Source organism: Haliaeetus leucocephalus, unplaced genomic scaffold, assembly GCF_000737465.1.
Source record: "Haliaeetus leucocephalus isolate CR32 unplaced genomic scaffold, Haliaeetus_leucocephalus-4.0 Scaffold741, whole genome shotgun sequence".
NCBI classification, from domain to species: domain Eukaryota; kingdom Metazoa; phylum Chordata; class Aves; order Accipitriformes; family Accipitridae; genus Haliaeetus; species Haliaeetus leucocephalus.
Window position 1 is genome coordinate 5,611,471 of NW_010973177.1, and position 24,870 is coordinate 5,636,340.

General features: G+C 49.3%; 1 protein-coding gene across 3 annotated transcripts in view; it reads right to left on the bottom strand.

Moving 5' to 3' along the window:
• Positions 1–24,870, bottom strand: part of DYSF (dysferlin) — a 100,241-nt gene that overhangs the window by 20,401 nt on the left and 54,970 nt on the right. For 2 of the 3 annotated variants that reach the window (XM_010580809.1, XM_010580808.1), the window contains exons 40-49: positions 23,718–23,780; positions 14,694–14,792; positions 13,850–13,978; positions 12,471–12,626; positions 10,651–10,742; positions 8,199–8,369; positions 7,493–7,635; positions 4,784–4,923; positions 2,795–2,883; positions 2,430–2,525 (exon numbers count right to left, since the gene is read on the bottom strand). In XM_010580809.1, the coding sequence (XP_010579111.1) occupies positions 2,430–2,525; positions 2,795–2,883; positions 4,784–4,923; positions 7,493–7,635; positions 8,199–8,369; positions 10,651–10,742; positions 12,471–12,626; positions 13,850–13,978; positions 14,694–14,792; positions 23,718–23,780 (1,178 nt within the window). The remainder of the gene's footprint in view (positions 1–2,429; positions 2,526–2,794; positions 2,884–4,783; positions 4,924–7,492; positions 7,636–8,198; positions 8,370–10,650; positions 10,743–12,470; positions 12,627–13,849; positions 13,979–14,693; positions 14,793–23,717; positions 23,781–24,870) is intronic. The other variant, XM_010580810.1, reaches the window with a different exon arrangement.

Sequence of the window (24,870 nt, forward strand, 5' to 3'; positions counted from 1 at the left end):
AAGCTTGGCAGGGCCCCTCGGAGGATGCAGTGTGAGCGCCCTCTCCTTGCAGGCAAACAAAAGGACAAATAAATGGCTTGATTTGGATGCCTCTTTAGCACACTTTTTGGTTTTTTCTTGCAGAATTTGCAGCATCCTCCTCACTGCAGGAAGGAGATGCCAGAAATCAAAAGCATTCAAGTCACGGTGCCCCAGAATTAAAAACATAATGTAGGAATGGCCATGGGGACCAACCAAAGGTCTATCTTGCCCAGTATCCTGCCTCTGACCAGGGCCAACAGCAGACATCCAGGTAAGAGTACAGGATTGGGGCAAACACATCCTGGTACCTTCCCAACACATCTCTCCAGACTCCAATAATTTGCAGGTCAGAGATTTTTCTGAGCTATAGAGAACGTTTTTGTACTTAACAGGACTGGGTGTATTTTTAGCCCATTAATTCACCCAGTATTTTTTAAATCCATGCAATATCCAAAGGCAAAGTTAGGTTCTTAAATCTAAGAGGCAACTTTGTTCTCAAAACGAGCACACCTCCCTCTTTGCTCAGCACAAGTGTAAGATTTTGGAGGACCCAGGCCACCCTTTTATTTAGGAACCCAAAAGGGCATGCAGGTGAGTTTTAAAGATGCCACATAACAGTACATAAATCTTAGTAGTGGTGGTTGGTTGGAAGGGGACTCCGGAAACTTCTAGTCCAATTGGGTCAAAGCAATACTGGTTTTACATTGAAATGTCTTAAAAAACTTGCAAGATGATGAGTGAAAACCTCCCACCTCCCGTGTGACCTGGTTCAGTGTTGGTCCATCCTCTTGGTAAAGTAAAACTTTTAATTTGGAAATTTGACTATGAAAACAATACAAAAATATCCTCCATCTATGACAGTGACAGGGAGGGCTGTTAACTCAAAAAACCATCTTCATTTCCTAATGAATATGATTTACCCACGCTACCACCCTTTTGTATGCCTACAGCACAAGTCTTTAGGAAGGGAAGGTCTCTCTGAACTCAGCCTTGCACAACCTAAACTTGGTTGAGACCTCTTCATGCTGTTATAAGACTATCAATAAATAATTGATTAAATTAAATAAAATAAATGGCAACTGCCTCAGGCATAACAGAAAAGCTCCTCTTTCATTTACCCACCTAACTGACCGACAATAATTTACATATTATGTAGAAGATAATGTCCAAGAGACTGAGATTACAGCCCTGGCCTTGCCTAATGGGTAAAATGGAGAATGAACCGGCAATAGCCTCCTCAGAGAAGCACTGTGAGATGTTCTGAAGGAAAGCCACAGGTAGAAGCTCCTTATCCATTGAGTTCACCCTAAAGTAGGCTCCAGCCCTGCTCAGGAGGCAGCGGTGGATGGAAGGAAAGGTCCCCACCAAAGCAACACCACGCCATGGTGGTGAAGGTCACTTTGCCCACCGGGTCCCCTGTCTGTAGGACAGATGCTTAAGCACAAGAAGGACCATTGCCTCCCCTCCCAATAGGATTATTCAGGCCTTATCCAGAGATGCTAATGATGCAGCCACTTAGGGGGGGAAGACGAGGAAGTTGAGCAAGATTTTTAACTCATTTGCAGCATTGTGAGATTTGCTTGGTCATTGGGGATGCTAAAAGCCAGGCAAGGGCTATCAGCAAGCGCTGGATGCTCTCACTTTCCCGGTAACACCCTGCAAGCACTACTATTTCAGAGCCCCAAAGTGCACAGAGCAGCTTAGCTGGAGCTGATAACAATGCACTTGATGTGAATACCAGGTAAGCAGCACGCATTCTGGATTTACAGGAGGAAAATTGGGATTGTAAAAAAGGGATTTACAGTCTGTTTCAAAATCCTACCTCTTCCTGTCCATAAATCCAAAGAACGCACAAAATAAGTAAGTCCCTTGGCTGGGATTGCACCATTTTACACAAGATAAAACATAAATGGAGTCAGGCAGAGAAGGGAATGTGCCAGAGGAGTTACTGCTGGTTGCCACATTTTTTTGTGTTTCAAGGAAAAAAGGGAGTTCCAGAAAAAGCAGCAATGCAAACAAGCCAACCTATGTATGTGGAACAAGCCCATGGCTGTCCCGGGAGAGGAGCTGGGAAGGAGCCGGCAGTGGAAATGCAGATTATGTGCCCCTCTCTCCAATGGCTAGGCTGCTTCCCCACATCTTATCTCTCTAAATGTAAATATTGTCATGGTAGCATCCAAGAGATGCAAAGAAAAACTTGACGTCGTGAAGCAGTTATGAGCCCAGCAGAGACGTGTCTGCCAAGAAGGTGGATCCATAACTGGAGAGGTGTGAATGGTCCCTTCATCCCAGTGCGGCTTCGTGTCTGCCACAGTAATGTTCTTGCAAAGGCCACGTTAACTCCTTCACTGCTGCTCTTGCGCCTTCGGGCTATGGTACCCAGCGGACACAGAAGCAGGGTGGCTTACCCTTTGACGTAGATGTCACTCATCTTCTCCCCTGTGATGCTGAGGTCATCGAGGATGACGTCCTTGGTGTTCCAGATGATGCAGCGCAAGAAGAACCTGGACAGTCCCGGGAACAAAAGCAACATGAGAGGGTGGAAATCTTGGTCCAGAGCCCACCTAGACAGCCTGCTTGTGCTACTCAGCTATTTAGCTGAAGGAGCTGAGACATGACTCATCTTTCTCTGAAGATGAGCCCACGTAGACATTTCTCAGCTGGGTCGGTGAATCCCTCCCCATCTGACATCTCCAAGCCCTCTCCTTAACCCTCACAAACAGAAAGTGCTGGAACCAGCACCGCACTGAGTAAGAAATGAAAAACAAGTTACCTCTTGGCTTTGCGTGGCGTGATGTTGAAAGGGGGGCCAGGCTGACCCAGAGATTTTGGAAACAGGTCCACCCACATCTGCAGCTTTCCCTGTATGGAAGGAAAGACATATGAAGCCTGGTGAGCCTCCTAACTGGGTTACCTTCACGTCCTCAGTAAGACCTAGTAGTGGAGAGAGAAAATATCAAGTGCTCCAGTGCTCCTTCTTTGAAAACTAAGGTTTCCTGAATGGAAAGGTGTCATTAAGCATTATATTAGAATTATTTTAGTGATAGCTGGGTATATGTTAATGGCTTGCAATATATAAGTGGTTGATGTGGATAAGCTGAAGGTGCACTCTCCATGGCTGACTGACTTTACATAGGGACAGACTAAAGACTAGGTCCGTGGGAGGTTCCATGGGAGAAGCAAGCAGCTCACCTGTCTTCCATGGTGTCACCAGCTGGACAGCTGGTTTATGGGTTTCTGACCATGGCAGTGGAGGATGGGATGAGGAGAAGGGAATCTAATTCCACGTTCACAAAATACTTCTAGGGAGAGAGCAGCAGAAATGCAGCTGAAATCTCAGGGGGGGTGTTTTTAGGTGGTCTCTTTTACTGTAAAACACCAATGGGTGCCAATAAAATATTTTATTGTGCAGTCTCGAGGGTTGAAAGAAAAAAAAAAAAGCCATCCTTTGACAATCAGCCCATCACAGAGGGGTTTGTGGTTTGCTTGCTTTTTGGCAAAAAAATCTTCCATTTCAGCAGAAAACTTTAAAAGCCCAACCTGGCTTTTAGCTCACTACAAACAGCCTGACAGAGCCAGCCTGTTCTGTGGCTTTGGAGCAGGTCAGAGCCATGCTTTAGGGAACTGCCCTGAATGCAGCAACTACTGAGTCACACAGGTTAATCCCCTGGACCCAGCATCACCCTCATGGATACTCTTGGTTAGAAGCACCAGTGCAGGGCAGACCCTGATCGCTCTGCCCGTATGCAACCCTATGTCACAGAGGAATTCTTCCTACTCTCCATGGCTGGTCCAACAAGACCACGACACCTGTACCTGTAAGTACAGCACAGACCCACTTGCCAACAAATAGCAGCCACCTCCTGCCTCTAATCATCATTTTCATTGGGTGAATTAACACGAAAAGATGTTAGAGTAGTTGCCAGTGCATTTACTTCTGCCGACAACCCTCCTCTCCCACCGCTGGAGTGGTGGTCTGGTTAAAAATGAACCACAGAAGGGAAAAGGTTGAAGCAGTGCAGATCAGTGGCTGTGCACATTTACAGCAGCTGCAGAGCCGGTCTCTTGAAACTGCCTTTGCAGTGCAACTGGAACATGTATGACAGATGATAATTAATCATTTTGTTCTTCAGGAAGCAGCATTTTTTGATCCAAATGCATAAAGTACACATATGTGTTAATCAAGGAAAAGGGGTTAGGCCAAGTACAGATACCTGGGTTTTGATTGGTTTTGGATGGAAGCCCGTTTAGTTTTCATTTGGCTTAAACACATCCAGTCTGCAACAGTACTAACACTTTACACCTCCAAGGGTGGGTTCGTGCTGCAGAAATCATGCTGCTGCATTGCCAAAGGAGCCTGCGGTATCATTACCATCGTAGAAGAATTCTGCATTAAGATTTTCAGATCAGAAATGGCTTTCCCACCAAAAAAAAAAAAAAAAAAAAAAAAAAAAAAAAAAAAGAAAAACAACAAAAATAAAAATAAAAAATTGTGACCAAATGCTGATGAAAATGAACACAGGAGACTGGAATCGATCTCCCAAGCACCCTGAGCAAGTCAGCCACGGAGCTGAGCTCCAGCCTGTGTTTGATAGCCAGTGCTCTGCTCTGTCCCACAAGCTGAATCCCCTCCCTGGGAACGGCCCATCTCCCGGGGCAGGTACCCCCAGCACAGCTCCACAGCGAGCCAGCCACCTGGTTAACGTTGGATGGAGAGGAGATGATGCTCTCGGTCTTGCCTTGGACACGTCACACCACCCACCTGCTCGATTTCTGGCTGGAGAGGGCTGTACAGACGTCTGGTCTCCACGTGCTCCGGCACCAGCCCTTGCTTCCTCAGGGCGTACAGGGCAAGACGCTCCTCCGCTGGACCCAGGTGGGGGTTGAGGGGTTTGCCGTCCTCTGCCACAGAGCAGACAAAAAGCGGCGTCACACCGTGCCAGGGCTGTGCGGGGCCGGATTCTGACCGCCCGGCGGGAGCAAGCACGAGCCCACCAGCCTCGCTGCAGCCAGGAGCGAGCAGGAGGAGCACAGCCCTGGTTTGCAAATCCACTGTCATCACAAACCCTCCTGGGCACAGGGCAACCCGTTCCCAGTGGGACATGTGGGCAAATCCACCCGGTGGGACCTGCGGGCACTCTCGTGCAAGTCCCCCCCCCCCAGATCACAGCAAGTGAAACACTGCAAGGACCAAGTTGAAGCAATGAAAAGGGAGAGTCCAGTCTTTGACCCTGCTCGAGGGTCCAGGCCCCCTAAACTCAGAGCAGTTGGGGCTGCAGGGTCCCCAGCAGCCCTCCAGCCCATGCTGCTGCTCTGCTGCCATTCCCACCCCCAGCAGAGGTTTATCTAACGTGTGATCAAAGCTCTTCAGGGAGAGGAGATGAAAGGGTCTGCTCCAGTGCAGTTTGCAAGCACTCGTGTGATGGATATTGTTTAAATCCCATCATTTAAAACCATCCAGGATCTTCAGCTGGGCAGAGAGGAGTAGAGCGGGACTGAGCTCGCAACGGGGTCCTGCTTCTTCTCCGCTGGGTTCAGGGTGAAAGACAGAAATGAGAGGAAAAGGAGGGCCATGCAGACACCACCAGCACAGCTCAGTGGCTTGTCCTAGTTGCTGCTCTGGTCCTCACTGCTCCCACTGGGGTATTTGTGGTCTTTCATCCAAGCAGGCTAATGCACGACAGCCACAGCAAACACCTAGCCATCCGTGAGTAGACCTGAAACCATCTCCACCTTCTCAACCCGCTCCACACGAGACCCTCATTCCTTCACAAACAGGTCAGACAAGACCTATCAGTAATGGACATTTTTGCCTTCTCTGTCCCAGCATTCAGGGTCCCTGTTACATCCATCCAGGGATAGAAGATGGCCAACTTGGCCTTGGCTGAGCCTGCTCCTGCCTCCCCATCCCACATGCCATGCTGGGGCTGGTGGAGGACATCACCCCCGAGACAGTTCCCTTTCAGCCACAGCATTTCAAGGCCATGTACCTTCAAGGACCTTTGAAATGAAATGTGCTCCATAAATATTATTACAGCTCTGCAACTTTCAGGTGATATATCCCAGCTCCTTTCTTGGCAATATCTTGAAGTGGTTAACTTCAGACATATGGGCTATTTCCCAAGCAGTGGAAACCTGGCGTGCGTGTGCGTGTGCGTGTGCGTGTGTGTGTGTGTGTGTATGCACAGGAAAAAGAAAAAGCCCCTCTCAGAAAACAACAAATGTGGGGGTTATGGAATAATGGTCCGGGTGCAGTGCTTGTAAAACCCATGCTCTCGTGTTTAATAGCTTCACTTTATATCGCCAGGTTCAGATCTGACATTGCTCTGCGAACACAGCTGGTTTCCAGATCTCCTTGAGGTCAAGCATCAGACTTTGTTCTGTTTTTTGAACTGATTGCCATTAAAGCAGAGGAAGGTGAAAGGCAGGGGCTGGGAGAGGGGGGAAGACCCCGCTCGGTTTAACACCTTTCCAGCCCTTGCTGAAAACCTTTCACATAACAAGAGGCTGCAAAGGAGCTGTTGCTTCCCCACTCCTCCTCCTCCTCCTAACCGTGAATTTGTGCCTTGATTCCCAAGAGCAGGGAGAGGGATCAGTCCTGGGTTGTGCCTTGCCTCATGCCTCCGCAGGCCAAATCCTCCTTGATGGCTCTGCAATACTGTAGTGGCCTTAGTAAAGTCAAACTGCAGCTCCTGGACCACGTACAGCAGGGTTTCACATCCTCCCTGGGCCAAAACCCCCTTTCCATGCTTTAAAGCAGAGTTTTCTCTGAAAGGCATACTTCTGCCCCAAGGATGCCAGTTAGACAGGCACAAGTTGATGCCCAGGATATTACAGGTGTCAGTATTAGGGGGGGGGTGGTGGTGGGGTGCAAACAAGAAAATGCCTCCCCAGCACTCGGTGGATATTTTCTCCTTGCTGTCAGAGGCTGATTTTGCACTTCCAGCTGGAGCACACCTCGCCCCCCCAGGCATGAGCCACCGTGCAATGTGCTGGGCACTGTGCGTATGATATTGTCTCCCTCTAGTGACTCCAGACCCAAAACGCAGAGATGCAAAAGGCACAACCGCTCCTCCAACCAGCCCAAGCAGCAGCTGGAAGATCAGGCTGGAGCCTCTCCGGCTGCGATGGACTTTGCTGCTCCCAGCCTGCCTGTATTTGGTTTGCTGCAAAGCAGCAAAGGACAGTCACTCAAGGCCAGAGTTAACGTGGCTGAATTGCAGGTCTGGGTTCGACCCCAAGGTTTGGTGCAGATCCAGCTGCAACCTGCAGGCTTTGGGGCAGAGCCAAGCTTGGAAAAAGTGCAGAGCCAACCTGGAGAGCAAGGTGGGGAGGATGGGGACATGCTCATCACCCAGTCCTGGCCTCCATGATAACCCCCCACCATGATATGTTCATGACCTCCAACTCCATCCCTTGCTCTGGATAAAGGAAAGCTATTTGCTACCCTGAAGCACCCCCATTGCCGTACCCAGTTCAGAGAGGATGTACTCTTGCTCCCTGAAGATGACCCTGTCGGACTTGTAGGTGGGAGCCTTGTAGTTGTGCTGCAGGGAGAAGAGGTGAAGCAGCTGGGAAGGACGGAGTTGGTCTCGCCACTGGTTGGGTCCAGAGCTGAAACCAAACAGAAGGGAAAACAGCGGCTCAACACATGATAAAACATCTTCCAGCCTCAACAAGGGGCAGCAGCAGCATTACACTAAAGAGGACTGGTCTGAGGAAGGTGCAGCTCGCTCTGACTCAGTGTTCACTGGGGAATGGAGCTGCATGTCCCACAGCCCATTTAGCCCCAGCTTGCAGCGCTGGGGTGCCCTGATAGCCCCCCCAGACCCATCATGTCACCTTTCAGCTGGCCCTGTGCATGGGGAGGGTCCTCACCACGGTGCCCAAGAGGTATCAGGGCCGTAACAGGATCTCCCCAAGGACATTTATGTTATTTGAGGCATTTCATGCTTCTGGAGGAGAGCCAGGGCTCAGGGAAGTTCCTTAAATGTGGGGTTTCTCTGGTGTGAATCTTCTCAAGGCATAACTCTGTGGTGAAGTACAGCACCGGTCAGGTCCCCGTGGGACAGCAGATCCCTGGGCTGAGACATCGCCCTGGTCCCCATGGCCAGCTCGGCACCGCACAGCCCTGGCAGATAGAGAGACCCGCTGCCTGAGCCCACAGAGGTACCTACATGCAGTAGGTTTGGGGGAGGCCACAGCGCGCCCCGTATTTTGACAGGAACCGGTTCTCCAGGTCTATGACGGTCTCCCCAATCTTCTCATCCTTCGACAGGAGGTCGTAGTCGTAGAGCGTGATCTTCAAGTCCTTCTCCAGGGGCAGCGTGCAGCTCAGCTCGAACATCCTGCACAACAGGAGCCAAGAAATACCCATGAGATGGAGGTTCACGCTGCCGAGAGCCCCACGGGAAACGGACCCACGCAGCACCCCAACCCACCAGTCCCGGGAAGGGCAGTACACCTGCTGCGCATCTTTGTCACGTTGGTCCAGCACTATGGGTGCTGTGTTGTACTGGCTTAGCATGTGGAAATGCAACTAAGCAAGCATGCCTTGGGATTATTTTTGCCTGGTTGAATTATCCTCGAGCAAACTTTGCCCCCGCTTAGTTTCTCCATCTGCTAATTAGACATGACGGTGGTCACTGCAATATCCAGGGAAAAAGAGCAGCAGGTGAGAGTCAGGAATCATCATTGCTATGGAATTTGAAAGGGGAGAAATGACAGCTTTGGAAAACCATCTGCTCTGTGAGCCCAAAGAGCAAATGTCCAAAACAGGAGTCAAGCCTGCCTGGGCCAAGCTTGTGGTCAGAGACTGACCCTCAAAGCCTCCTTGTCCCCTCCTTCCAGTTCTAAACACCTTTATTCTGTGCTGTCTCCTCTGCCATCATTACACCACAGTCCACATACTGACATAAAATAAAGCAAGAGCAAACCTTCCTCTCCCTCCTCAAATAAAGGACGGCAAGAGCCAAAGCACCAAGACCCTGCCAAAACACAACACCCCGATCCAGACCGAGCTGGCGCTCGTGGATGTTGGCGATGTGGAAGGTGGTACGGTTGGGTGAAAAGGACGGTCCCGGTCTGACCCAGCACTACCAGGAACCCCTCCACCTGCTGCTGAAAGGCAGGCAATGCCGGGGAGAGACCCGGTGCCCACTCCCACCGTCAGCACCCACCCCACAGCAGCTTTTAAGGAGGGGAAGTGAGTGATTATGCCACCAATTAAGAGTGCAGGAGGAACTGGGGTCAGCAGAAAGTAATTAGCTAAAGCTGGACGGCAGCCAGCCGCCCAGGGAAAAGCTCGTGAAACGGGAGGTTTAATAGCCGCCAGCAGCCAGGACCTCGGTTTTACATCTTGCTTTAAAGACCGGGTGGGAGGTGCAGCACGCTGTCTAGACGGCCTCTGGCCGCGAGCCAGGCTTCGCAAAGCGGGACTTGCTCAGCCTAGCAGAGCTCACCGGGGTCTGGCTGTGGGCTCTGTGACGGGGCAGGAGGTCCTAGCCCACCGGAGACCAGGGCTCCCTCATGCTAGGTGGGGAGCGACCGCTTTGCATTCGCCGTCGGAAAGGCAGAGCTGCCGTCTCCATTTGGCAGAAGAGGAGTAAAGGGCTTGTCTAATGCACGCTGCGGTCTCCGAGGTCTCACCAGTATCACCCTCGCCATCCCTCTCCCTTTTCCTCCATCCTTGCAGATGGGGTATCTCCCTCTCCATCTTGCTTTGTTGGGAAGGTGTCACGGCATTGACAGCCTGACCTGGCAAGAGCCGCCTGAGAAAGCCAGCTGGATGTCGTATGGAGTAGAGCTTGACCTCTGTTTGTGCTGAAGCATAACCCCCTACGTCTCATCCCAGCTTTTCTGGGAGACCAAAGTCCTATCGACACGTGGAGGCTGAGCACCAGGTTTTCCTTTGCCTCCCACCGCTTCGCCTGGTCCCTATGGTATTTCCAGCTCTGACGAATACCCTTTTCTGGAAACAACATCATCTTTTGCCTTTTATCACAAGTTTGCGGCCCTACTGCGAGGCAAACAACTCAACCTGTCCATATCGCGTTTATAGATAATTCTTTTTCAGAGCATCTGATTTTGAGGTGCCCCATGCCACAGCCTAACCAAACAGGTCTCCATTCATCATGTCTTTTCTTCAGACATTTAACCAAAGTGCCTACATGAGAAGCAGAGTTTCGCCAGACTCTCTCTGCCCTCAGTGGGATGAGGCAGATGCCTCCACAAGGGAATTTGAGGTCTGAACAACCCTCTTGTTGTCTCTGGTGATGACAGAGCAGACCCAGTCCATGCTCCTCAGCTCTAAAGTCCCAGGGACAAGATGAACACGAGCCATGGTGGGTAGGACAGTGGCTGAGCCACGGCCAGACTCACTTCAGACGTGAGCCAAGAGCACGCCAAGGGAACCACAGGATGGTTTGGGTTGGAAGGGATCTCTAACAGTCGCCCAGGCCAACCTCCCTGCAATGAGCAGGGACATCTTCAACTAGATCTGGTTGCTCAGAGCCCCGTCCAACCTGACCTGGAATGTAGGTTGGAATGGGAAGCTCTGGCTGGCCCGGTGCTCTTCCCTCAATATGACATTAAAAAACCCCACAGAGTCCAGACTGAACCAAAACTTACTTTCCAAAGACAGGCTCCAGAGTACAGGGAAGGTAATTTTCTTGGTCATTAATGGATTTCTTTCCCACGGAAATCTTCACATAGGGATCACACTAAAGACGAGCATGAAAATAAATGCAAGAAAGAGTCATAGCACAGCAAGAGTGATGGCAAAGGAATAACTCTGCCTCTCTTTGTCCCAGCAAGCAGGATCTTCCACTAATCTTGACTAATGCCTATTTTCAATTATAGGGCAGTCTGACTGTTAACTACAAATCTGTGACCATCAGCAAGAGCTACCTGCACTGCAATTCCTTTTTGAGGATGACCGAAGGACCAGTTACCAGTGTGGGACAAGAGTCCAAGACCTTCTGAGGCCAATGGGATGGAAAAGCAATAAAAGAGCATGAAAAAAATGACTTATGGCTTCTTCGATGGACTGGGCTTGCTCTGAAGTCCACAGGATGTTCCCGTTCTCATCTGAGTCACGTATTTTGGGGTTCCATCGAGGTCATCATTTTTTAAGTTTGAGGTCTACTCAAAAAAGGATTTACATATGCAGGGGACTAAAATGTCAAAGGAAAAACATTTTGTTTCAAAAAATATGGCTTAAAACCTTTCATTTCCAAGATGGTGCAACAACTTTAAAAAAAAAATAAAATGGAAGCATATTTTAACATAAAGCCTCATTGTGCATCTAAAAATTGTATCAGATATTTTTACATTTTTAGCAAGTTTTTAAGCTTCTTTCTCACAACTAAAACTATTCTGGGAAACCAGCATAAATTTGAAAAGTGGTTAAATTAACTGGAGTCAGCATTTTTACCAGGGGAAGAAGGAAAAAAAAGAAAAAAAACAACTTCACCTAAAAGATTTCACCCAGCTTGAGTCCAGTACCTGAGGTCTCACCATCTTAGCTCGCATGAAAAAAAAAAAAAAATCAAAAAAAAAAAAAAGGAAAAGATATTGGCTAGTTATGCACCCTAGAAAAAACACCCAGGCCAAGTTCCTCATCACTTTTCCTTGATCTGCAGATTTTTTTAAGAAGCGAAGGATCGAAAAGCAGTGCTCAGGGAAGGTCTGCAGTGTGAGCAGGGACTGGGCATCCAGGGCTCTCCTTTTGTCTCCCCTTGACTGGGACGAGCTTCAGGAGACACCACAGCATAGAAGGAAAGACTGTGGGTCAAACTTGGATTGGTTTTGGTTTTCAGCGTCAAAAAAGCATTTTTTCTTCTCCATCTTTTTTTTTCTATAGGAGTCTCTTATGGGGGGTTTCTAAGAAATTGAAAACCTTCATTCCAAGTCCATTTTCAAAAACAGGGCAGATTAAAAACCGGTTTTGTTTTGTTCATGTCAAAATATTTCCCATACTTTTTCCCTGCTTTGCAATGGAACAAAGAGAGTTAAGAAGGACTTTTTCCCTGAGTTTTTTTGCAAAGTGAAACAAAATGAACATTTTCTTTTTGAACCAACACAATTTTCTTTTTGCACTGAATTTTTCTTCGAGGCTGGCAAAGCTTTGCAAAAAGCAGTCATGTGAAAGACATAATTTTGTTTCCTTTGGCACTGAGGTATAAAAAAAAAAACCCAACTCATTTAGCTATTTTAACTAGCCCTACTGAAAAATCCCTCAGGATGGAAGAAGAGTTGGCTCCTGGGATTCCCAGATGTTGCAATGGAGGCAGAAAGAAGGGGTAAATTTCTCCTTTTTGCTGTCACTGTTGTTTCTAAATTTTAAGCCTGATCTGTAAATTTTCATCAATTACGACTGACCTGTTGGAAGAGCCCAACCCATGAGCCAACACTGAGGTCCACCAGAGCTTGCCCCAGCAGGAGGATACCTTTCCATTGGTGTCCTTGGGCTGGAGGTCGAAGGCTCGGATGACATAGACCCTGACAAGACACTCCTGGGGTCCTCTGGCCGGCAGCTGGTGGAACTGCCGAGGTGGCACTGGGACTCGCGGGTCATCGGGGAGAGGGTAAATTTTGAACGAACCCTGTGAAGGACAGACATGGTCAGCTGCGCTTGCACACCCACATGTGCGGATGGGTCTTGTGTGAGCAGGCTTGCAACGACAGTCTGGATGCTTGCATAGCATCATAGCATAGTTTGGGTTGGGGGGGACCTTTAAAGGTCACCTAGTCCAACCCGCTGCCGCGGGCAGGGACATCTTCAGCTTGAGCAGGTTGCTCAGAGCCCCATCCAACCTGACCTGGAAGGTTTCCAGGGATGGGGCACCTACAACTACTACAATGCTGGGGACAGAGCCCAGATCCTGACCCTCTTCTGTCTACTAGACCAGACCATGTCCTGCCAGGCTCCTCATGGTCGAGGGAGTTAGGAGCGGGGTGGTGAGCCCCTGTATCATTCACCCCTTTGCTTGAACATCGATGCAAACTCTGCTACACCCCTGCACAGAGCACCTCTCGCCTGTTCATCCTTTCTCTCTTCTGCTTCACTGTTGTTTGAGCCTTCAAGCTATTAAAGTGGTGTGAAGGGGCCTTGCTCCCAATGCCAACTAGCCCCCCCCAAAAGGTTTAGGCTGAGACTTTCAGGGACAGTTTGAGGGTTCCTGAACAAGGCAGCTGGTTCCTGAGAGAGGGATGGGAGGAGGAGAGAGAAAATGCAAAAATTTACAATTATTTTATTCACGAGAGCTGATTTCCTCCCAGTGAAGTGGCAGAATCAGTCTCTGGGTATTGTTTGGGGGAGGAGAGTGCTGGGTAAGAGTGGGATTTAAAAAAAAAAAAAAAAACAACTAGAAAATTTTAATCCCTCTTCTCTTGCAAATAGGCTAAAGGTTAAAAAAAGCAAAGGATGCACCGCTTCTCTGCACTGGGCAGACACCTCTAAAGGGAGAGCTCTGAGCACCAGTGTGGTGAGACCACCAGTGCTCACCCATGCTCCCACTGCTGCCCCAGAGGAAGAAGATGCTCCATCGCTTAAATCCAGCATCAGTTTCAGATGGGTTTTTGCTCCAGGGTGACGGCACAGCCTAGACTGTGTTTGAAGCACGCAAGGCACTCGCTGCTGGGAATACAGCAGCCAGACCTGCACAGGCAGGTTGTTCAGACTGGGACCAGTGGTCTACTTTTATAGCTTATTTCTCACTGAAGTCCTACCCAAAAATAGTCATTTGGCGTCACCCCGCTCAGCAGCAAGACCTTCCACCCAGCAGCGTGTGTTCCTGGGTACAGGTAGAAAGAGAGACCATCACACCTTGAACTCCCCCACAACCGAGGGGTCATCATTCGAGTCCTGTGACCGGCCACGATACAGCTTGAAGGTGTGGCAGAAGTCAGAGAGATGCTCAAAGTCCTCCACATTCTCCAGCTCCGTCTCGTAGACCTGGGGAGGGAGAGATGGGGGGCAAGGCGGGGGCAGAGGGGGACCAGCTGCATGTCTCTGCCGATCTGGGACAAGACTTGACCCAAGCTCCTCAGTCTGGGGGAAATACCACCCACTGGGACAGAGTCCTGGGACCTGTCACCCTTGTTGCCCCCCCAGGACAGTGATGAAGAACAGACCTTGAGCAACCCTACAATAAATAACAGCACATCACAGAAGACCCAGACTAAGCCAAGGTGTTGCAGAAGGTTTTTCACCAGCCAAAGAGACCTTCCTGCTGGGAACATTTTCCTTAAGACCAGGCCAGGTCTGCCCCATTTTATTCTATTTGGGCTCCTGTGTTAATTTTAGCAGTTCTTGTAACAGAGTACCTAAATCTCCCTCTTCCCTAAGCAATCTCTAGCATTCCTTGTTGTTCCCAAACACTTTTCAGGGTGGCAGTTCCCCACCTCCTCTGCCACTTTTCTAAGTGACGATTTTGTGAAGGCTGCAAAGTGGAAAGTTACCAGAAAGGATTTTCTAAAGAAAACTGAGTTTTCAAAACAGTTATTTTTTAGAACAAAAGTACTTGTTCTCACAGTAAAATTATCTTTTTTTTACTTCTTTTGTCCCAGAAGAAAAAAAAAGCCTAAACCCTCAAAAAAAATCAAAGCCTCTGGAAAAACATCATGGGAAGTGCAGGTCCAATGAGCCAGAACCAGCCGAGGCCACTTACCTTCAGGGTGTCAAAGCCCTTCTCTAAATAGCAGCCACATTTTTCCCTCTCTCCTGTGGAAGCATAGAATTTGCTCCACCAGTCAATGAATTCTTCCTCCTGCGGCAAGGGATACCAAAGTTACACATCTCCACGAGCAAACCCCCGTGATCAACTAATCTCCCATAACTGCTAGAGGTGAACTTATAGAATCATAGAATCGTTTAGGTTGGAAAAGACCTTTAAGATCATCGAGTCCAACTGTCAATCCAACACCACCATGCCCACTAAACCATGTCCTGAAACTCCTGTCCTGTGCACCAACCCCACGGCACAGCTGGGGCTTGGTGGGTCTCTGTCCTGCAGAGGCTGTGAAGCTATCGTGACCCCAACCTGCAGCTCCTCACTCCCTGGTTTCAAGGTGCTTTTGGGATGCTTCCAGCCCAAATCCAGCTGTTGCAGCCACAGCAACGCCATGGACGTGGACCTGTCAGCAGAGAGGATGATTCTCCATGGGAGGAGGAGGCAGAGCTCACAAGAAGAAACTTTTTAGACCGGGGCAGATTTGGGCCATTTGGGTGGTGGTCTTCCCAGGACCTCAGCGCAGGACCACACAGGGGATGAGACTAATTAACTCTCATGCTAACATGGTCCTGACAGCCTGAAATTCGGGGAGGATGTGAGGGCTGCTCTTAAACTCGACCCCTGCTTTAGGCTTTGCCTGGAAGGTTTGGGGGTTTCTGGGATGGGGATTGCCTTTCTGGTTTGTGTCCCAGCACCATCCACCTCCCCATCCAAAGCACATTGGCAAACAAATAAATGCATAAAATGCATATAGTTCCACTAAAACCAAATGGCCCTCAGGTGCTGCACCTCTCTCAGGAAGAGTGTAACTCTCTTCTCATTGATATTATACAAAGAAACGGGCAAATCTCACACAGCCTCAGCCTCACAACATCACAGCCCACAGCCACAACACCATTAAGGAGCATTTGCCTCATCTGCTATGCAAACTGCATTTCAGCTCCAAGGATGCTGTTCCAAGAAGAAAGCCGGCTGCCGGCTTCAGCAAATGTATATATTTTATAAGAGCACCATTTTTGAAATTTATACAAGCAAAGATGAAGGGGCTTTGACTGTGATTCATGAAACATTCCTGAAAAATAATGATGTCTTATTTTAGAAGTCCACAAAATTCCATCACACTGACCTAATGGAGGAATCATAATAGAGGTTTATTGGATTTATATTTTAAGCCAACGGTGCAGGCTTTAAATTGATGTCTTGAATAGACATTGTTTTTAATAGAAATATTACATAAATTAACTCTGAGGCCTCTGCTGCCTCCCTTTTTTTGAAAAAATAAAAAAATAAAAAAATTTGCCTTTCATCGCTTCCCCTGTTTTATTGTTTAAAAAGCTACACTCTGACCATCATGGCTTTATTACGACATTCCACAGGTACTGAGTTACAAAGAAAGCACTTAAACTAATCTGACGACTTACCCATGGTATCTTCTGCAGCCCCAAAACAAAGAATTTGGTTAGATATTTTTGCTGATTTCTACTGATGTTCCAAAAAAAGGGGGGAAGAAAAAAAAAGGAGGCAAGGGGAGCAGCTGGAATGTTAATAGCAAAGGAGATTAATCCATTTGCCTGCAAATGGGAAAGCCAGGGAAAGCAATGGCTTCACTGCACAAGTGATTGAATTCAGGGATTTCATTTAGCAACCAGGTGATAGCCAAAATCATCTCTGGTGTTTTATCTTGGACATGGTACAGGAGGGTCCTCAGAGTCGGGGTCTGTGCCCTGAGCCTTGGCGCAGATGGCTGAGGGACGTCAAGCATCCTGCACGCCCTCTCCCACTTTTGCATGGACCCCACGGGGCTGCAATGGGGCGCACCCCCACGGGTGAGCATCACTGGTGGATAAATTTCACATCAAGTGACAGACGGCTAAAATTTTGGCTTAGGGAGAAGCTCACTCAGATGGGGTGAGCCACTGTCATGGTTATCAGAAGATCTGCTGTCTCCCCATCCCCATTCATTCCCTCTTCCCTCACGACCACAGCTCCCATGGAGCAGGGACCACCATAATGTGGGCTGGCACCTGCATCCCAAATGCCGTGAGACTGGAGTCAGGATTGCAAACACTTTCCCATTCCGCACCGACATAAAGTCAAGACCTTTCAAGCCCCAGGGTGCCCAGCTTTGGCATTTTCTGCTAAAATCGGAAGGTCAACATTTGACACAGGAGCGGCGGAGGAGGGTCCAGGACCATTTCACCAGGCAAGAGCCTGAATGGGAGCATTTCATCAGTTTTCCAGCAGCTCCGTGAGCATCCAGGAAAGGGGCAGCAGGAGAACCCCTTCCAGGGGCACATCCCAGAAGAGAGGAATGCCTTATGGCCAAAAGTATGGCGTGTCCAAAAATAAAGAAATTCAGATTTTTTTTAAAAATGCCTTTAAAACCAGAATTTCACCATCAGGCTGCAACTTCCCACTTGAAACATTTCTGGGATTATGGCTTGGACACAGCAAAAGCACTCAGACACATGCTTAACTTCAATCGAGTGTGCAAATCCCTCTGAAGTCAATGAGGCTCTTCAGACGCAGCCTTAAGGGCATTCTGGATCAGGCCTTCGGTTCAGCAGAGCCAGCAGCTGCCGTTTACTTACCACCTTCAGATAATAGGGAAGGAGGTTTAAGCTGTGCCTGATCTCCACGTAGGACTTTCACCCAGGGCTGTGCACATTGCTGTTGAGGGTACTGAAATCCTCCCCTCCCCTGGACCCCGAAATGCAGACCTGTGTCATCCCGGCAGCTCTCGGGGTGCTTTCAAGCTCATTTTGTTTCACCCAGGGGGGAATGCACCAGTTTTAACCTCAGTTTTGCCAGGGATGCTGAGCTAGAGCGATTTTCTCCCCACCGCCCAGGGTTTCCTGCAACTGCGAGATTGTCCCATCGGGTGTGTTCCCAGATGGGGACAGCAGGAGTCTGGGCTTGTCCAGCATAACCCAATTTTCACAAAATATGTTGAAATGGCCATTTTGGTCTGGAGCAAAAGGAGGCAGGGAAACCTGAGAAGTTGCCATGCAACGGACATGCTGGCTTCTGGTGAAATTTAGTCCTTATCATCGGCACCTTACAGGTTGGGGAAACTGAGGCACAGAGAGGTTAACGTCCAGACAGCAAAGCCAGGAGAGCAAAGCAGGCATGAGACAACCGAAGTCTTAATACTCATGCTTGCTCTCCTAGTGATTACACGCTCTTCCCTGTGGGAATATAGATAATTATAGCAATAATAAATACTGCCTCTAAAGAAGCTAAGCCACTGCCTCAGTCTCAAATGTACTCGCACCTCACATCTGGGAGGCAGATTTCCTGCTATGAGAAAGCTCTGCAGCTGGGATGAGAAGATCCCTCTAGAAACAGCCTGGACATTTATAGAGGCAGCTCCCCAGCTGTTTGTTACCACGCTTACCCTGCATCTCAGCCTTGGAGCGGGTGGTATTAGCATCCTCATCTGCTCCAGTGCAAAGGCAGCCTGGTCAGCTCAGCTCATTACCCGACTAAACTAACCCAGCCCAGCCCTGTCCTCCTGCGGGCACAGAAAACTCCAGCGGAGAGAACCATGGCAAACAGCTGGGGAACACAAAAATGTCTTTAAACACCGCAGCTGCACTCCTCGGGGTTTTCTGACCACATCCTAAATCCCTCTGCTGCTGTCTAGCATCGCTCCAGAGGTCGGCATGCCCAGGCAGGAAACCAAACGGCTCGCTGCTGCAGGAGGCATCCTCGGGGTGGTTCTGCAAGGAGACGGCAGCGACAAAGCCCACCAGCCACCCACCACCCAAGCAAGGTGCCACCTACCCCACGCCGGGGAGGCACGTCAGCCTCTGCTGCCCACGGGGAACTCTGTCACCTACAAATGCAGACCAGGAGCAGTTGCAGAAGTGCCTGGGAGGCAGGAAAAAATCAGATTTTTCCTGCTAGGAGGCCATGCCCTGCCCAAGACGCTGGGGTGGAGGTGTCACCAGCTGGGCTTGGGACCTCGCACCCACCAGACGTTGGGAGCCAGAGGAAACCTTTTTCGTGTTAACAAACCCCCCAGGTCCTTGAACTCCAACCTCTTCCCCAAGAGGGACTTGTCTTTCGTTATCCTTGGGTTAACCTGGTCCTTTCTCCTGGTTCCTTCAACCTATCTCAGGGACTTGCCGCAGCTCTGAGCAGCACCGTGCAGAAAGCAAGGCTGGAGGCAGGAGGAGAAAACCACATGCATCCACGCAGAGAGGCTGCAAGAGGACACGGCTTATCCTTCCATTAACTCTTCAAGGTGTGAACTGTCAGATGTTCATAAAGAGAAATTATCCATTTAGGACTGTTTCACTGGGGTTGGTTTTGGTTGGTTTTTTTTGGTTTTTTTTTCCCACAAAAATGTTAATTTTGCTCAGAAGTGGACAAAACTGTTTGTTTGCAGTGGGGGTTTTTTTTCACCCTGTTCAATCAGCCTACAATTAGCCATGTTCACCTGAAGGCAGCCACCCACGCACCTTCTTGCCACCATTTTTCCTCTGTCCTGCGGCTTATATTTGGGGATGCTTTCCCCTGCAACCCTGGCTGGTGGAAAGCCAGCTTGACGTGCATCCAGATAGGTCTGGAAGGGCTTTCACCCATCGCCCGTGGCAGTGCTGTGGGCTGTCCCCTGAGCGTGTGTGAAACACTGGGAGAAAAAAAGACGGCAGGAACGTGCCGGGGGGGCAACACTGGGCTGCAGAGTGGGTTGGCGACCGTTTTCAGCAAGAGATATCCAACACCAAGAGCTCTTCCAACTAACAGTAACAGGATAAGCCGTAAAATATGTGCTCTGATTTGGAACTAGCAAACACAGCAAATAACCAATTATTCCAAATAGTTTACAGATTTTGACTTTTTGTTTTTGGCTTGGGTTAGCTTTGCTAACTTGTCATTTGATGGGTTATTTGTATTTCTTACAACCAAAGCATGGCAAGCCAAAATAATGGTAAGAATAACTGCGTCGAAAGCACCTTAGAGTGCTTCTCAGGGGAGAACGGAGGCTCCTCGTTGCAGTTTCATAGCTCAGAGGTGTCTGAGGGCTCCTTGTGAGCTCCTCTTCTCTGGGAGATGCTCATGAACTGCCTGACTCCTGCTACTGCTCCAGCAAGATAAGGCTGGTGGAGAGGAGATCTTGCCAGACCCTTTCACAGCTGGGAATGCAGGAGCTGCTGGGGCATTAACCATGGGGGGGTCCTCTGCAAAGGGACAGCTCTCCTGCAAACCTGGGTCCCTCCACTCCCACCACCTGCCACCCACGTCGGTGCTTTCACACTAACCTCACATTTTCACTCATCAGGACCCGAAAGCTCATTTGTACTTCTCAGGAGAAGGAGCCTGCCTGCCCCTTCCATCCTGAGTCCTGAGCAGTGTGGAGGAGACACGGACAAGGACACCGTGCCAAAGAGGATTAGGGCCCTCAAAGCCCCTTGGTGGCAAACAGGTGCTTTGCAAAATGCAACTTTTCCTCGCCAAATATACCATCCTTATTCTTTGCTTGCACAAGCAGCTTTCTGGTAATTCCCAGCTGTATCTGTTGCCATTTTAAAGTGACTCTTTAGAAGCATTTCTGTATTTTCCTCTGGCCCTTAACAATGAATCAATAACACTCTTATTTATCACTAATACTGCCCTGGCACACAGGGACCCCGCTCGGGATTCGGCTCCCATTGTGCTGTGCTCTGCAGAAAGAGAGAAGGATGGGAAACTGCCCCAAACAGTTTCCATTTAAAGATTGCTTTTAAGACAGATATCAGAAACAGGCCAAAAGCATAGAGTTTTACAGTCCCTTGTTCGTAAAGGGATCCTGGTGTGACCAGCTCTGGTGGTGGCATCTACACTACATCTACTTGAGCTTTAGCCATGATTCAGCTGACTAAATACAGGCTTTGATCTTAGCAAGAGGTGTATTGCACCTTCTGCTGATGATGTCTACGGGCTCTCCTCTGTCCTGCAGTCCCCTGCGCTTTCCCAAACTGACACCCCAAGGGTCACCGGGATCTCATTCTGAACACTCTCAGGTTGGCTCTGGCGGGCATCGTGGCAGAGACACGGAGGGCGATGGCACCTCCATCCTCCGAGAGCTTCGAGGGGACACTGGCCAAGCCCAGGTGAGGCTCTGGGGATGGTTTGACAGTTTGAAAAGGGGATTTACAGGACAACAAGGAGGGGATCTTGTGGATAATTGCAGAGTGCTCCTCCCAAGCAGGGAGGGGGAAAGGCCTCCTGAAAGAGCTTATTTTGACATTTTAAGAAGTCATGAGTCTCTCTTTCACCCTTTGAACGTGACTGAATCACTTGAACTCCAGAAGAATGAGCCGGGACTTCAGCGTGGTGGGAAGGGGTCAGATCTCGAGCAGAGGTGCATCTGCGAGACATAGGTGTTGCAAAATCATCTTGTTTTGCTTATGCCAAAGATTCTCAGGAGGGACAAGAGAGGGACGAAGGGCCAGCTCCTGACTTTGCCTAAGAGGACTTTGGCAACAGCAGCACCAGAGGAGTGTGAAGAGAGGCCAGATTAGAAAGGGTTTACGAACTAGGTTATAAACAATTGCAGATTAAGTGCTTGGATCCGTGCAGGCTCCAGGCAGAGCCTGAAGCATCAGCTCTGGCAGCCCTGACCTGGCGTCCCCACCACACTATCACTTCTCCCCAGCCTTCACCCCCCAGGAAGGCGTTGGGGATTGCTGCCACGGGGAGCAGAGGTGATGCCCTTCGCCCTCCTTGGTGGCTCGCTGGGTCCCCCCCAGCAATGCCTACCCCATTTTTCCAGAGCCGTTTTTGGGTCTGAGGTTTTTTCAAGGTTTTCTCAGCACACTGAGGCCACGCTGCTGGGGAGGCAGAAAACCCACACGCTCGAGATGAAGGGGGAAAAAAAAAAAAAAAACACTTCTTGTGGACTGCACTGATGAGATGGACAGACTGATCTACAGGCTCAGCTCTCCATGAGGGGCAAGCCCACAATCTCCCACCACGCTCCCCCTCCTCCAGGTCATTAACGCCACGGTCGGAGGCAGAACCCAGCGAAGTTCAGGAGCTCCCTCACACACTCCAACACTGGGCTGGATTTTTTTGGCCGTAAAAGCTTTTTTCCTAATATTTAACCAGCTGCAGCCCCTATGCCTCATTCCACAGCTCCTGCTTTCGTGCGAAGCTCCCCAGCTATAAAGGAGAAGGAGACGGGAAGGAAGACGTGCATGGGCCGTCTCGGTGACCTGCTTTCCAAAACAGGATGGTTTCCCCCAGGAGGCGTCAGCAACTCTCCATGACGTGAGGTTTATTATATTTAATCACATTCTTGTAGGGTCCTGGTGAAGGCCAGGAGAATGGGTTTATTACTGCCTAATATTCTGTTGCTTTTATTTTAAATTAATGGTTTGCAGCTTTTTTCTTTTTCTTCTTTTTTTTTTTTTTGCAAAATTTTATTTGAACTAAAACAAAAACATATTCACGTAAATTAAAGATGCTGATGAACAGAGAGAGGGGGGAGGCTATTTATGGAGCTTTTGTTTCCATACTCCGCATCCCAGCACAGCTACCCATCTGTCTGCTCTGTGCAACAAAGGAAGCCGCATCAGTGAACAATATTATGTGGGTACAGAGGATAAACAGGGTACTGGAGAGATGCACGTAGGGCCAACAGAGCACATATCTATATATTACAGAGAGACAGGCTGGACGTTAAACATGCCTCCAACCCTATGCCAAGACCTACAAAGGTTTCCATCGGGGCTTCTGCTGCCATGAAGCTGCAACCCACCTCTTACTCACATGCTCTGCTTGCTCGATTTTTACTCTATTTTCAGCAAGTGAAAGCCCAATTTATCTTTCCTTCCATCCTGCATGGTCAGACCTCAAAGGGATGCTATTCCTCTCAAAGACACAGTATAAATAACACCTTCGAGCTGACCTTCTTCCAAAGGTCTGGGCTGACTCATCCGTGTTTTACACCCCAGGGCTGAAGCGCACGGGCAGCGCTCCGGCTTCGGCCATGGGAAGGAGTCACTGTCTATTGCAGCGAGGAAGGGGAAAGCAACGCAACAGAGTCTGGCCTGAAACACGTGGGAGGAATGTGCACGGTTTTTGGCAGGAACAGCCCGTGTCCTGTAACTCATGGGCTGGTATCAAGAGGGACCTAAGAGGGGTGAAGAGCCCCAGGGTCATGACCCTGCTAGGGATGAATTTGGGGCATGGAGAAGAACTGCTCCTCTGGAGTGTCAGCCCTGAGAAAGCAAAGCAACTTCACTGCCCTTCTTACAAAACCCAGGAACATCCCAAACATCTGAATTTCTTATGAAAAGGGAGCAGGAGACACTTCGCAAGGAGGGATCTGTCACTGCTCAGCTGCTGCCTAGCATCTCCCTCATCCCCACACTTTGAGGGCACCAGGCTGTATACCTGCAAGAACCAGGACTGTGCAAAGTCCTGCTGATGAGATGAAACCTTCCTTGGGGTGAAACCCTTCTCCTCATGGAAGGCCAACACCTTCTTAGTTCAACTTATGCCAACATGATGCCTAGGACTTGTCACGGTCCCTGAGCTAGAACATGGAGGAGCACAGAAGTCCCACCAAGTCCTCAACCACGCCACTGCAGCCACCCAGGACACACCATCTCCACTGAGCTACCAGGCTCTGCTGGCACGCACAGAGAAGCCAGAGGCTGTTGGGAAGACATCTGACCTTGAGCACATATGTAATTCTGCTGGCTCCGCAAGGACAAGAGGGAGGAAGCTTCCTCATCCCTTCTCCCAAAACCGAGCTCATTTTTTTTTTGGCATGAAGGAAAACAATTGCCGAAATGCACACACACCTGTAGCAAGGTGAAATTGCCATTTTTCTGGGACAGCGAGGGGATCTTTCACAAAAGGAAATGCCTCAATTTTTGCAGTTTTTAAATATATATATATATGCACACATATCATCCACAAAAAACATTAATCAAGCAAGTAAGTTAGAAATTAAGCAATACATACATGAGGCTGGACCCAAGAAGCTGGTATGTTAATTAATGCTGAGCTGGTCAGACCCTCTGCAAGCTACAAATTAAAATGATTGGTTATCAATGGGGTTAGAGGAACAATGTTTAACATATATCAGCAAAAGCACAATTTAGGAGAAATAAAATTAATTAACCCGTACAGTGCCACCTTCCCCCTCCCCTGGGTTACAAGGCTGAGGTCTCCCCGGACAAGGCATCCTTGGCACAAGAGCAGGGTTTGGGTTTTCACTGATGTTTATCAAATGGGACTGTGTTTGAATGGTTGCAGAGAACAAATGGGGTACTAAAGGGAAACTGCCGCAAAAACCCACGTTACAGAAAAGCTGTTAATATTTCTCAGCGCAGGACAGCATCTCCTCCTGCAGACACTGAGGGCTTGCAAACACAGTGAGCCAAGTTCATCGCGGGAGCCAGGGAAGGATCTGACCCAGGCTGTTTTTAACAGAAAGGGATTAGGAGAGCTCAGGACCAAGATCTGGTACAAACAAAACACCGAGCACAAGCACAGCTTGTCCTTGGTAAACCAAAAGCTGCCATCACCTCCCCCTGCCCTGGGCAGCAAGCAGCAGCTCTGCTTCTGTCTTGCAAGGTGTGTTTCCTTCAAGATGGAGAAGGGGGAAAATTAGATGTTCTCACGAGAAAATAGCTGGTTTTGAGCATCAGGCCAAGCCCGATGGCACTCCCGCTGCTCACCAGCCCGGGCTGGTCCCCGAATGCACTGCTTTTGACCCCATTGAACCAGACCTGCATCAGACCTTGGGTCAAGGTGAAAACACTGAATTTACAGCTGCTTCATGGGGGAAAGATTCCCCTGGTCTCAGTTCCCACTAGGACACCCATGCAACTCTAGGAGAAGAGTGAGAGACAGCTCCTCTGTGACTGTTTTATCAACAAGTAGAAGGAAGAAATATCTGCTCATCCCCTGGGGCTGCAGGTGGACCTCGCGGTTGTCCTTCCTGAGCTGCTTCCCATGGGGATGAGGACGCAGGAAAGAGCATGGAGAACATGGGGAGGCTGTGGGCCCTTGCAAAGCCCTACTCTGTGTGCATCTCCTAGAGAAGCAAACTAGAAGGTCTTAGCCTAGGAGACCTTGCTACAGAAAAATTGCCTTCCTATGCGTTTTAGAA